General features: G+C 38.5%; 1 protein-coding gene across 2 annotated transcripts in view; it reads right to left on the bottom strand.

Annotated features, from left to right (window-relative positions):
* Positions 1–271: 271 nt before the first annotated feature.
* MXI1 (MAX interactor 1, dimerization protein) overlaps positions 272–13,721 on the bottom strand; it is a 103,600-nt gene continuing 90,150 nt past the window's right edge. For both annotated transcript variants that reach the window (XM_024755975.1, XM_024755976.1), the window contains exons 4-6: positions 7,617–7,731; positions 6,824–6,995; positions 272–2,797 (exon numbers count right to left, since the gene is read on the bottom strand). In XM_024755975.1, coding sequence (XP_024611743.1) covers positions 2,634–2,797; positions 6,824–6,995; positions 7,617–7,731 — 451 coding nt within the window. In that variant the 3' untranslated portion in view covers positions 272–2,633. The remainder of the gene's footprint in view (positions 2,798–6,823; positions 6,996–7,616; positions 7,732–13,721) is intronic.

Below are 13,721 nucleotides of genomic sequence, written 5' to 3'. Positions count from 1 at the left end.
TTAGAATGACAAATGGCTTTGTTGTCCTACCTGAAGAAATTAAGATTATTGGGTACATTAAACCATCTGCAGTTAGGTTATGTGGAATTATCAGTCAAGAAGGCACCTGTTGTAAATTACTGAACAGGAAATGGCAATGATTAAACTGCCATTAATTCAGACCACTGAAGTGGTATAAACAGACATTTAAGGAGATAGTTGCCTCAAGATATGGATGCTCATTCATATTTTTTCCTTCATAGCAAAGGGCGGTACAAAAAGCACTCGTGTGTTCTTCATTCACAATTTTTATTTCTTGCAGTTAACTTTTTGTATCTTCAAAGTCCATTTGTCTTTAAAAAAAATTAATACTTATTCATCATACAATCCATCCCCCTCCCCCAAGGAAAACAAATTCAGGGAAGGAGTAATTTAGGGGGCAGTTGAAATAGGTACTATAGGTTCGTGACAAAGGCTTCCCAGCCCACCATCCTGTACATATACAACAAAATTGCAGCACCTCAAGTTCACCTAAATGAAGTCCCAAATTCCAGCCCTCGGCAAGTGATGCAAGTGAATGCCATGGGAATTACAAAATGGAAGCTCTGTCACTGGCTTCCATTTATTTTCCATGGTAGTTAGCAGAGTCTTCAAACTGTCTCCTTTGGGAAAGTCAAAACAACATTTTGACCTGGCCAGGAGTAATTATAAATGAAACCAGAAATAATTTACCTGGGCCACAGAAATGAATTTCTTTTATCATGTTTTTCATTAAGTCCCCAGCACCTGAAGTAGCAAGTTCTAATAATGGGCTTCTAAAGGCATGCAGTTTTTCACACATCTACTTCAAAGAATTTCTTCCACTCAAACATACCACAGTCAAGGACAATATTTTTGGAGGCACGGGAAGAGCACAAGAACAAGTAAGTATATGATGAGGCCTTGTGTATGACCAAGATGGTTCACTTCATATATAGAAGCAGTGAGAGCTGTTAAAAGTGCTACTTACAAAGGATGGTCTAACATTACACACACAACTGCACTGCTAAATATGGTTGTCTTTATTTTCTTTTTCCTTGCCCAGCCCTATCTAAACAAAATAAAACTACAGGACTGAAATTAACCCATTAAAATCAGCAATAAGTTATGAAAATCATAAAGCTTTTTTTTTTCTTTTTTAAGTAATTAAGGGTAGTTAAATTATTTAAAGTATACAAAGTCCAAAGAGCCAGGGTAAGGTCTCCAAGGCTTCCTGGGGTGAGGGAGAGGGCCAGGGGAGAACCTGGGAGTTTGAAAGACAAAAAGGGAACACGTGACATCAAAGTGCAGGCTAGAATTTCACTTAAAATAACATTTCTGAAAATATTGACAAGAGCAACAATAGCACCTGCACAATGGGATTGTGAGGGAGAGAGACTGCCTGTAGGAAAACAGAAGCAAATCTTTACATTAAAATGAGACAAGTGCCGAACTTAACTATGTTAACTATGATAGTATGTCTACTATAGATATCAGATGGTTAAAAGATGGTAAAAGATAATGATTCTAAAAGAAAACAAAAACAGCATTGACCTTTTTTCTACTTAGCCCAGACCTCATTCATTTTGTGCACTATAAAGAGTGAGGTGTGAGGTGTTTTATCATTATCAAATGCTGCATCAAAATAGATGATTTTTTTCCCATGTGTTTTTCACTATAAAAGACGTCTATGTTTTTTATGGACAAGCTTTAAAAAGATGTCATTTTGGTTTTCAACACATACAAACAGTTATCAAAATCTGAAATAAAAATGCTGCCATGGCTCAGACCTTGGCCTGCTAATCTGTGTGTACAACTCTTCTGGCCACGCAGACACAGAGGCACATGGAGCTTTTTCCTTCTGGCCCCTCTATCCGAACTCAGGCCCCGTGTGGTAGAGGGTGTCATGCACACAGACCCAAGGGCCTAAGGGCAGCTGACTGTAGAGCTGGCGGTTGGGTGCCCTAGTGCTAACAATGCTGGATAAGGTTAGCTTGCTTAGCATGGAATCCAACAGAAAGCTGAGCTGCATGATGATCCCTTTCAAAAGGCTTCATGGGAGTCTCTCCTTTTGCAGAGCATGAAATGAGCTTTTTTTTTTTTTTTTTTTAAAGAACTGATCATCCACAGGCTTCATGAGAAGCTGTCCCAGGCTTGAGTTTTAATAGTTCTTTAGCTATCCAAGATTAATGCCTGATTATCTTGTCTTGTCATTACTGTAGGTTTGATTTTTGTTTTTAGGACCAAAAAAGCTCAGGAAGTGTTCATAATCCCATCCTTAAATGTGTCTACTCAATCAATGTAGTATGAGCAAACTTGAAAAGAAAAAGAGGATGGAATCTCCAATGTCCTCTTTCAAGTCAACTAAATCAAATAGAGAAAATTTCACACGTTTTCTGCTGCCATTAGAAACTGATTCTCAGATATGAATATTAGAATATTTGTTCTGCTGAGGAGCCTCTGCTCCACTTTTTGCTAAGTATTTGCTTAAACAGAGGTCTCTTGACCCTTCCATTCAAGTATAGTTTTGTTTAGCTTTAAAGAGGAGACTGCATCATGAACCCAATTTAAGAGATTGTTTGGATTGAACTGGCCCAGTGAATATTTTGCCCTGCACTGTTATGTCATGCTGGGTTCTAGGAAGTGAACGAAAGTTTGACACTGGCACTGGAGTAACCCTCGTCACTCCCAATACTCTGCAGGCTGCTGTGGTCATCAATGTCACTGATGCTGGTGGTACTGATATTGTCCACTTCTCCATGGGAGAACTCTGTGCTTTCAACATCCACTTCAATCTCCTCTGCCAAAGGGAAAAAAGGAAGAATGTTAGTAATCTAGTATACGTGCGCCTTCAAGAACAGGGGGGCATGAGGAAAAGAAACTACTTTTTGTAGTATAAACTGTTATACAAACTATTATCAGTGATCTCTGAAGAACAGAAGGTCCCAAAGATTGAGAGACACAGGGATATATTTTACAAGGGAAATGTCTGGTATACAGTGGTGGTCTCAATTTAAGCAGCAAGTTTACTAAAGCCTTTGACACCAGTCCGTCTAGACCTTCCACCAAAAGCACTTGACCTATTTGGGAATTAGTGCTTAATATTAAAAGATCCCAACCCCAAGTGGTTTAACAACATTTGTTTTGCATTAAACTAGAAACTAATTCTCAGTGATCTTTATTAAGCAGAGTTGCCTTCAAGGGGGAAAAAAGCATAAACTGAATACAGGTGAACTAGAAAATGTATCCATCCGGGCCTTTGGTGGTATTATTTTACAGATAGTTCTAGGTATTATTTTACAGATAGACTTCTAGGATTCATCATAAAGATCTCTGACTATTCAGTAACCAAAATTAGCCAGTCATTATAAAGTGGACTCTGAGAGATTTGTCTTCAATTAAATTCTCTTGCATCACATATAGCTTGAAATGAGGGCATGAGTCTTAAAAGTCTCTGGATTATAGTGAGAGCTATAGTAAAGATTACAGTAAAGGCATTTTATTTTAATACTGGTGGTATTTAACTTTACTTCAAAAACCAAACATGATTTAAAAAAATCTAAATACATATATGACCCAGCTATGTATAGATATTTTAATTGTTAAATACTATATATACAATCACCAATAATATATAAAAAGCAATACACATTTTTTTTTTAAAGGCAGTTGAAAGACCACTTCCTCCCATAACAGACAGGATGAACTCAATATTCTTCAATTCTCTTAAAACAAACTCAAAGCCTGATGTTTCACATTTGGCACTGATTTTAGCTATTCACACTGATCACACAATCACTTTAGGAAACACAGATTCTAGCTGAGCGCAAGAAGACAGAGTAAGTTATTTTAAAGAGCATAATTTTCAAAAGGGCTTGTTGCTTCTAAAAGTTCTAGCAATCTGTTTTTGTTTTTGTTTTTGTGGTACGCGGGCCTCTCACTGTTGTGGCCGCTCCGGATGCACAGCCTCAGCGGCCATGGCTCACGGGCCTAGCCGCTCTGCAGCATGTGGGATCTTCCTGGACCAGGGCACGAACCCGTGTCCCCTGCATCGGCAGGCGGACTCTCAACCACTGCGCCACCAGGGAAGCCCTAGCAATCTGTTTTTACAATGTAGGCAGTTGTCCAAACAGGCTGTACAAATAATCCTGTGAATTCATAACTATTTGTTTCATATCCATAATGCTTCACAGGCTATTTAGTGTTTCCCAGTATCACAGAACACTCATCCAACCTACATTAGGGAAACAAAATCAAGACACCCTATCCAACAGAGCATGCTGAACTCAAAACAAAATATAATGAGAGACTGTTCTAGCCAAAATGGACTAGAGATGTTACTAAAAAAGTTCCTGTAACTCTGGGAAAGAGAGCTGCCAGAGAAGAACAAGAGTGGTACTTGGTAAGGTACTTGCACTTTGGGAATACTAAAAAAAATGAGAACATTTATAATGATGAAAACATGCCCTCTCTCTGCAATTTGGAGGTGGGGTGGGTACAAGGAGGTACCCACTTTTTGGTTATTTGAGGGTAACCAAAAAAGTTGATGAGGAAATATTCTTCTTTAAAGAAGAAAAAGTTAATAAACACAAGAAGAATGATAGAATTAGAAAATCACTATTTTGTAACACCGAATGAAATATTGATTGAGCAACAATCATCAATGACCGTTAAAACTATTAAGTGAAAGGTTGATAAATCTGCATAAAAGATGACATCACCTGAACCCACTGACCAATGTTATCACTATCATGGGACAATCAAAAATAACACTGATGCAACAGGAAGTACACAGCACCACCCATGAAGTATTCTTGCCTCAAAAAAGAACATGAATTTAATCATGCCCCTAGATCTACCAACCAGTTTACAAGAAATATGAGGGACAGAACATGTTAAATGCCACCATGAGGATTCATTCAGCCAAATCTAGAATGTGGGAAACTCTATAAGAAAAATGGCCCAGTTTCCCAGGTTCTACAAGAAATAATTGGCACTGAAAAAAAAAGTGGGAAAGGGAAAACTATTATAGATTAGAAGTACAGTTGACCCTTGAACAACTCAGGGGGTTAGGGATGCCAACTCTCCACAGAGTCAAAAATCTGAGTCTAGCCTTACAGTCAGCCCTCCCCAGCTGCAGATTTAACCAATCATGGATCATGTAAGTGCTGTAGCACATATTTATTGAAATATATCGACACATAAGTGCACCTGTGCAGTTCGAATTTGTGTTGTTCAAGGGCCAACCGTACCTTAAAAAGTACAAACAAATGTAATGTAGACTTTGTTTGGGTTCTAATTCAAACATACCAGGGCTTGCCTGGTGGCACAGTGGTTGAGAGTCCGCCTGCTGATGCAGGGGACACGGGTTCGTGCCCCGGTATGGGAAGATCCCACATGCCGCAGAGCGGCTAGGCCCGTAAGCCATAGCTGCTGAGCCTGCGCGTCCCGAGCCTGTGCTCCGCAACGGGAGAGGCCACAACAGCGAGAGGCCCGTGTACCGCAAACAAACAAACAAACAAACAAAAACCATACCAATGGTAAGATGCCATTTTTGAGAAAGTCTATCAGACACTGGGTATTAGATGACACCAAATAGGATTATCTGATTTTATTCATTTTGTGGGATATTATAATAGTATTATATATATTTTTAAAGTCCTATTTATTAAAGATACATATTGAAGTATTTAGGAACAAAATGATAATGTTACCTGAAATTTAATTTTAAAAAACTCCAGAAAAAATGGTGAGGAAGTAAGGGTAGTAGAGAACAGGTAAAACAAGAATGACAAAATGTTGACAGCTGTTCAAGCTGGATGACAGGTACATGAGAGTTCATTACTTGATTTACTTCTGTGTATGTTTAAAAATTTCCATAATACAAAATCAAAAGGAATTTTACAAAATTTTCTTTTTTTGTTTTAGAATCCTCAAAATCTTGTGAGCTCTAGTTAAAGTTCACCTCTGGGATCTTTTATTGTGGTTTGAGGCCTCATGTAGTGGGAGCTACAGATGAGCAGATCAGTAAGATTCAAACAATTTCTTTTCTGGTGGTTTTTTGTTCTTTAATTCTGCCAAAGACAAATGTTCTGGGGCAAATGTAAAGAGAAATGTGAAGGGCATGGTACTTTAAAATATAGATATAAAAATTAACATCACCAGTAATAAAACATGTCAACATAATATATCTTCCTGATACAATGAATTGAGAAGGGCACAACATCACTTCTGTGATATTTCTTCCCCCAAATGTATAATACCTCAATCTAATGAAAAACATCAGACAAACCCAAATTGAGGAACACTGCATAAAATAACTGACCAATATTCTTCAAATGTGTCATGGTCATGAAAGAAAGACTGAAGAAATATCTAATGTAGGATACTGCACTGGATCCTGGATCAGACAAAGAACATTATTGGGGAAAGTGGTGAAATTTGAATAAGGTTTATAGATTAATTAATAGTACTGCATGAATGTTAATTTCCTGGTTTCAATAACTATTATGGTTACATAAGATATTAACATTAGGGGAACCTGGGTGAAGGGTATATGAGAACTCAACAATTTTCTACAGAAAACTTACAACTTTTAAGTCTAAAATTGTTTCAAAGTGGAAAATTTTCAATATACATATAATCAAGAAAAAAAATTCTATAATTCATACAGGCATTGCTAGACAATGTTGTGACTACAAAAAATGTAGAATGCTACATTCAATGTTGGCAAAAAAGGAAGCAAATACAATGCCACCCAACCTCCCCTCTCTAAATTCAGATACAGGGATGCTGTGTTTCATTAGCAAAGAAGCTCACTGCCTACCTCGCTCTGAATCAGAACGATCTGAAGAAATAGTTGATCCAATGCTGTCCATTCGTATTCGTTCCATCTCTTGAGGACCCTGCAGCTGTTCCAGTCGCCGCTTTAAAAATCTCTGTTCTCGTTCCAAATTCTCTAGCTGGTGCTGGCTCTTCCTTTCAGCTTCTTCAAGTTTCTAAAATGATAAGTTTGTGTGAGGTACAGTACAAACAATAAAACTGATTCCTGCCTAACATCTCAAAAGATTTCTTCTTTGACAGAGAAAACATGAATGACTATACATGTGTGTGTATACATAAAAACATACATAAGTATATATTTTTTAAACATGAAATATAGTTATTTCTTCACTGTGTGTGTGTGTGTGTGTGTGTGTGTGTGTGTGTGTAATGAATGCTACATTACTAGAACAGTATAGAATTCTGAAAGTCTGTTAAGTTACCACCACAAAAGAGAAACTTGCTCTGCCATATAGTTTGATGGAAAATTACTGAGAGACACAGCCAAATGAAGTCATCTCCACCAGAGGGCACAACTGCCTTCCTTCAGGGTATCAGCAGAGTAATTGTTATTTTCCTAGTATTCTCAGCTCTTCAAATGACCACACTGTCAAAACAATTTAATGTAATCAGGTTATGTTGCTCCCATCAGATTAGCTGATAAGTTTTCAGAAAATTTCTCTTGAGGTCAGTTATTAAAGGAGGTCACTGTGCTAGCTGATATATATGAATAAGAATCATTGCTAAAAAGAGAGCAGGACTGAGAATCATGTGAAAATATGACAAAAAATTCCTACCTTGATGTGTGCTTTGGCTTTGTTGAGCAAACCAAGTGTTGTGTGCCTGGTGCAATCTGGTCCTAGTGGAATCAGAACTTTTAAGCGTTCTAAACACAGGCGAAGATGAGCTCGTCTAAGAAAGACAAAAAAGTCCAATCAGTACAGCCTGAATATTCCACTAAAAACATCCTAAAGCCTATTTTAAGACAAATAAGAATTTGCACATTATTCAGTCTATAACCACGTTACGCCCCTAATTCTTCAGTTTCAACAAAGTATCTGCACGCAAGTGAAGCTGTGCCTACAGGTTTTCAGTTTCTGACATTTCTGTTGTACTCTGAAAACATCGGTCACTTCAGATTATTATCCCCAATGGTTATCTTTGTCAGAGGTGATTTAATTTTAACCTGCCCCATAAACTGTCTCAACTGTATTAATGTGGAAGTAGGAAAACATATTTGGGCAACTGTATTTGATTTTGAATGTGTAAAACCACAGGCTAGAATAGAGGTTTTCAGCTTCAGAGCACCCCAAAATGCTCACAAATTTCCATTTCTTCCCTTCCACCTTTCATTCACACACACACACACACACACACACCTCTCCACAACTGTAGCCATCCTACAGTGTTTATGTTATTATGTATTAGGCTGAACCATACAAAATTTCTGATATTCAACCATTTCTCACTTATAAAAATGGCAACTTCATATGACCCAACACAATAGAAACAGCAAAATTCTGTGGCTAGTGAGGACAGGGTTAGGCAAAATATATGGCCCTGAGATCAATTCTAGCCACTGAAACAACAACCCATAAAATAGTCCCCTGCTTCCTAATATCTAAGTGTACCAGCTATCATTAGCTTTTCATTTTTATTTCTGTCTCCCTCTTCCCTCTTACTACCCCTTACCCACCTCCAATTTTCTACACATGGAAAAAAACCATGACAGAATTCTTCACTAAAAGTCACTGTATTCTTTAATACACCCATCCTATGGGCAAGTTAGGGAAATTTTCTCTGTAAATGCTAGTAGAGAGCCTCATGAATTTATATTCCCTATACCCTACAGGAACTATGATTACCATGATGAGAGTTCTGGGTACATAATTTCACCCTGAAACAATACTAGTTCATATATCTGGTCCTGTGCTTCATAAAGTCTAACATAATTAATCACTTAATAATATATCTGAAAAGAAAATCCACAGATGTGCTCATAGATTAGCTCTATTCTGTAAAGAGCCATAATTGAACATTTAGCAACTGTTTCAACTGTCCCACAAACAGAACACATCCTCCATTTTTTCCTCAAAGAGGGCCAAAACGGTCTGCTAGCTCAGCCACCGACCTATGCTTTCTTTGCCTTAATACATAAGAAATAATGTCAAGAGACATTCTCAAATGCTAGCAATTTCAAAGAGGGATAGGATAAGGCAGCCAATTATGTCATTGACAAGTAAGGATGATTAAGGGTAGTGAGGTCAGAGATCTGGCAGATGAATTGTCAAGATTCTTCCAGTATCCACTAGCCCAGCTAGTTAAAGGTCTGCTAGCATTTCCATTCCAAATCTCTTTATTGAGTTCAACAACTAAAATCTAGTAATTGGCTCCAGGCTGAAACCTGACATACCTAATGTGGATAAGGAAAAAAATTTTTTAAACTTGCCCTAAATTAAAGGATTATCAATGGATTCCCCTTAATGAGATTTAACAATTTTAAAGTCACTCTCCTCCCCTGCTATGCTTCCCAAAACCATAGAGCCTTTAGTAGAATTTTCCTTTTTAATTGGAAAATCTCTTAGGTGAGGACTCTCACATGATCACAGAGTGCTCTTGCTGAACAGGCTAAAACTAAACAAAATAAAGTCCACATTAAAAAGTGCCTTTGAGATTGGTTCAAGATGGCAGAGCAGAAGGACGTGCACTCACTCCCTCTTGGGAGAGCACTGGAATCACAACTAACTGCTGAACAATCATCGGCAGGAAGACACTGGAACTCACCAAAAAAGATACCCCACATCCAAAGACAAAGGAGAAGCCGCAATGAGATGATAGGAGGGGCACAATCACAGTAAAATCAAATCCCATAACTGCTGGGTGGGTGACTCACAGACTGGAGAACACTTATACCACAGAAGGCCACCCACTGGAGTGAAGGTTCTGAGCCCCACGTCAGGCTTCCCAGCCTGGGGGTCCAGCAATGCGAGGAGGAATTCCTAGAGAATCAGACTTTGAAGGCCAGCAGGATTTGACTGCAGAACTTTGACAGGACTGGGGGAAACACAGACTCCACTCTTGGAGGGCACACACAAAGTAGTGTATGCGCTGGGACCCAGGGGAAGGAGCAGTGACCCCACAGAGACTGAACCAGACCTACCTGCTAGTGTTGGAGGGTCTCCTGTAGAGGCAGGGGGTGGCTGTGTCTCACCATGAGGACAAGGACACTGGCAGAAGTTCTGGAAAGTATTCCTTGGCATGAGCCCTCCCAGAGTCCACCATTAGCCCCACCTAAGAGCCCAGGGAGGCTCCAGTGTTGGGTCACCTCAGGCCAAAGAACAAACAGGAAGGGAACCCAGCACCACCCACGAGCAGAAAAGTAGATTAAAGTTTTACTGAGCTCTGCCCACCAGACCAACAGCCAGTTCTACCCACCACCAGTCCCTCCCATCAAGAAACTTGCTCAAGCCTCTTAGATAGCCTTATCCACCAGAGGCCAGACAGCACAAGCAAGAAAAACTACAGTCCTGCAGCCTGTGGAACAAAAACCACATTCACAGAAAGACAGACAAGATGAAAAGGCAGAGGATTAGGTATCAGATGAAGGAACAAGATAAAACCCCTGAAAAACAACTAAATGAAGTGGAGCTAGGCAATCTTGTGGACACATACAGACTGAAAGTGAGGGAATGGAAAAAGATATTCCATGCAAATAGAAATCAAAATAAAGCCAGAGTAGCACTACTCATATTAGATAAAATAGACTTTAAAATAGAGAATGTTACAAGAGACAAGGTAGGACACTCAATGGATCAATTCAAGAAGAAGGTATAACAATTATAAATATATATGCTCCCAACATAGGAGCACCTCAATACATAAGGCAATTGCTAACAGCTATAAAAGAGGAAATAGACAGTAGCACAATAATAGTGGGGGACTTTAACACCTCACTTACACCAATGGACAGGTCATCCAAACAGAAAATTACTAAGGAAACACAAGCTTTAAATGACACAACAGACCACATAGATTTAATTGATATTTATAGGACATTCCATCCAAAACCAGCAGATTACACTTTATTCTCAAGTGCGCACACAACATTCTCCAGGATAGATCACATCTTGAATCACAAATCAAGGCTCAGTAAATTTAAGAAAATTGAAATCATATCAAGCATCTTTTCTGACCACAACGCTATGAGATTAGAAATCAATTACAGCGAAAAAAACGTAAAAAACACAAACACCTGGAGGCTAAACAATACATTACTAAATAACTGAGAAATCACTGAAGAAATCAAAGAGGAAATCAAAAAATATCTAGAGACAAATGACAATGAAAACATGACGATCCAAAACTGATGGGATGCAGAAAAAGCTGTTCTAAGAGGGAAGTTTATAGCAATACAAGCCTACCTCAAGAAACAAGAAAGATCTCAAATAAACAATCTAACGTTACACCTAAAGGAACTAGAGAAAGAAGAACAAACAAAACCCAAAGTTAGTACAAGGAAAGAAATCATAAAGAGCAGAAATAAATGAAATAGAAACAGAGGAAATAACAGCAAAGATCAATACAACTAAAAGCTGGTTCTTTGAGAAGATAAACAAAATTGATAAACCATTAGCCAGACTCATCAAGAAAAAGAGGGAGAGGACTCAAATCAATAAAATTAGAAATGAAAAAGGAGAAGTCACCACTGACACCACAGAAATACAAAGCATCCTAAGAGACTACTACAAGCAACTCTATGCCAATAAAACCTGGAAGAGGGGGCTTCCCTGGTGGCGCAGTGGTTCAGAGTCCGCCTGCCGATGCAGGGGACATGGGTTCGTGCCCCGGTCCGGGAAGGTCCCACATGCTGCGGAGCAGCTGGGCCTGTGAGCCATGGCCGCTGAGCCTGCGCGTCCGGAGCCTGTGCTCTGCAAAGGGAGAGGCCACGACAGTGAGAGGCCCGCGTAACGCAAAAAAATAAAAAAAACCAACCTGGAAGACATGAACAAATTCTTAGAAAGGTATAAGCTTCCAAGACTGAACTGGGAAGAAACAGAAGACATGAACAGACCTATCACAAGTAATGAAATTGAAACTGTGATTAAAAATCTTCCAACAAACAAAAGTCCAGGAACAGATGGCTTCACAGGTGAATTCTATCAAACATTTAGAGAAGCGCTAACACCCATCCTTCTCAAACTCTTCCAGAAAATTACAGAGGAAGGAACACTCCCAAACTCATTCTATGAGGCCACCATCACCCTGATACCAAAACCAGACAAAGATACTGCAAAAACAGAAAATTATAGACCAATATCACTGATGAATATAGATGCAAAAATCCTCAATAAAATACTGGCAAGCAGAATCCAACAGCATATTAAAAGGATCATACACCATGATCAAGTGGGATTTATCCCAGGGATGCAAGGATTCTTCAATATATGCAAATCAATCAATGTGATACACCATATTAACAAATTGAAGAAGAAAAACACTATGATCATCTCAATAGATTCAGAAAAAGCTTTTGTCAGAATTCAACACCATTTATGATAAAAACTCTCCAGAAAGGGGGCACAGAGGGAAACTACCTCAACATAATAAAGGCCATATACGACAAACCCACAGCAAACATCGTTCTCAATGGAGAAAAACTGAAAGCATTTCCTCTAAGATCAGGAACAAGACAAGGATGTCTACTCTCACCACTATTATTCAACATAGTTTTGGAAGTCCTAGCCACGGCAATTAGAGAAGAAAAAGAAATAGAAGGAATCCAAATCGGAAAAGAAGAAGTAAAACTGTCATTGTTTGCAGATGACATGATACTATACAGAGAATCCTAAAGATGCCACCAGAAAACTACTAGAGCTAATCAATGACTTTTGTAAAGTTGCAGGATACAAAATTAGTGCACACAAATCTCTTGCATTCCTATACACTAATGATGAAAATCTGAAAATGAAATTAAAGAAACACTCCCATTTACCACTGCAACAAAAAGAATAAAATACCTAGGAATAAACCTACCTATGGAGACAAAAGACCTGTATGCAGAAAATGCTAAGACACTGATGAAAGAAATTAAAGATGATACAAATAGATGGAGAGATATATCATATTCTTGGATTGGAAGAACCAATATTGTGAAAATGACTATACTACCCAAAGCAATCCACAGATTCAATGCAATCCCTATCAAATTACCAATGGCATTTTTTACAGAACTAGAACAAAAAAATTTTTAATTTATATGGAGACACAAAAGACCCCGAACAGCCAAAGCAGTCTTGAGGGAAAAAAAGCGGAGCTGGAGGAATCAGACTTCCTGACTTCGGACTATACTACAAAACTACAGTAATCAAGACAACGTGGTCCTGGCACAAAAACAGAGATATAGATCAATGGAACAGGCTAGAAAGCCCAGAGATAAACCCACGCACCTATGGTCAACTAATCTATGACAAAGGAGGCAAGGATATACAATGGAGAAAAAACAGTCTGTTCAATAAGTGGTGCTGGGAAAACTGGACAGCTACATTAAAGAATGAAATTAGAACACTCCCTAACACCATATACAAAAATAAACTCAAAATGGATTAGAGACCTAAATGTAAGACCGGACACCATAAAACTCTTAGAGGAAAACACAGGAAGAACACTCTTTGACATAAATCACAGCCAGATCTTTTTTGATCCACCTCCTAGAGTAACAGAAATAAAAACAAAAATAAACGGGATCTAATGAAACTTAAAAGCTTTTGCAAAGCAAAAGCAAAACTACAAGCAAGACAAAAAGGCAACCCCCAGAATGGGAGAAAATATTTGCAAATGAATCAACGGACAAAGGATTAATCTCCAAAATATATAAACAGCTTATGCAGCTCAATATTAAAAAA

This window comes from Neophocaena asiaeorientalis, unplaced genomic scaffold (genome assembly GCF_003031525.2).
Source record: "Neophocaena asiaeorientalis asiaeorientalis breed wild unplaced genomic scaffold, Neophocaena_asiaeorientalis_V1.1 scaffold85, whole genome shotgun sequence".
Lineage (NCBI taxonomy): Eukaryota > Metazoa > Chordata > Mammalia > Artiodactyla > Phocoenidae > Neophocaena > Neophocaena asiaeorientalis.
This window is presented reverse-complemented; position numbering and strand designations above follow the sequence as displayed.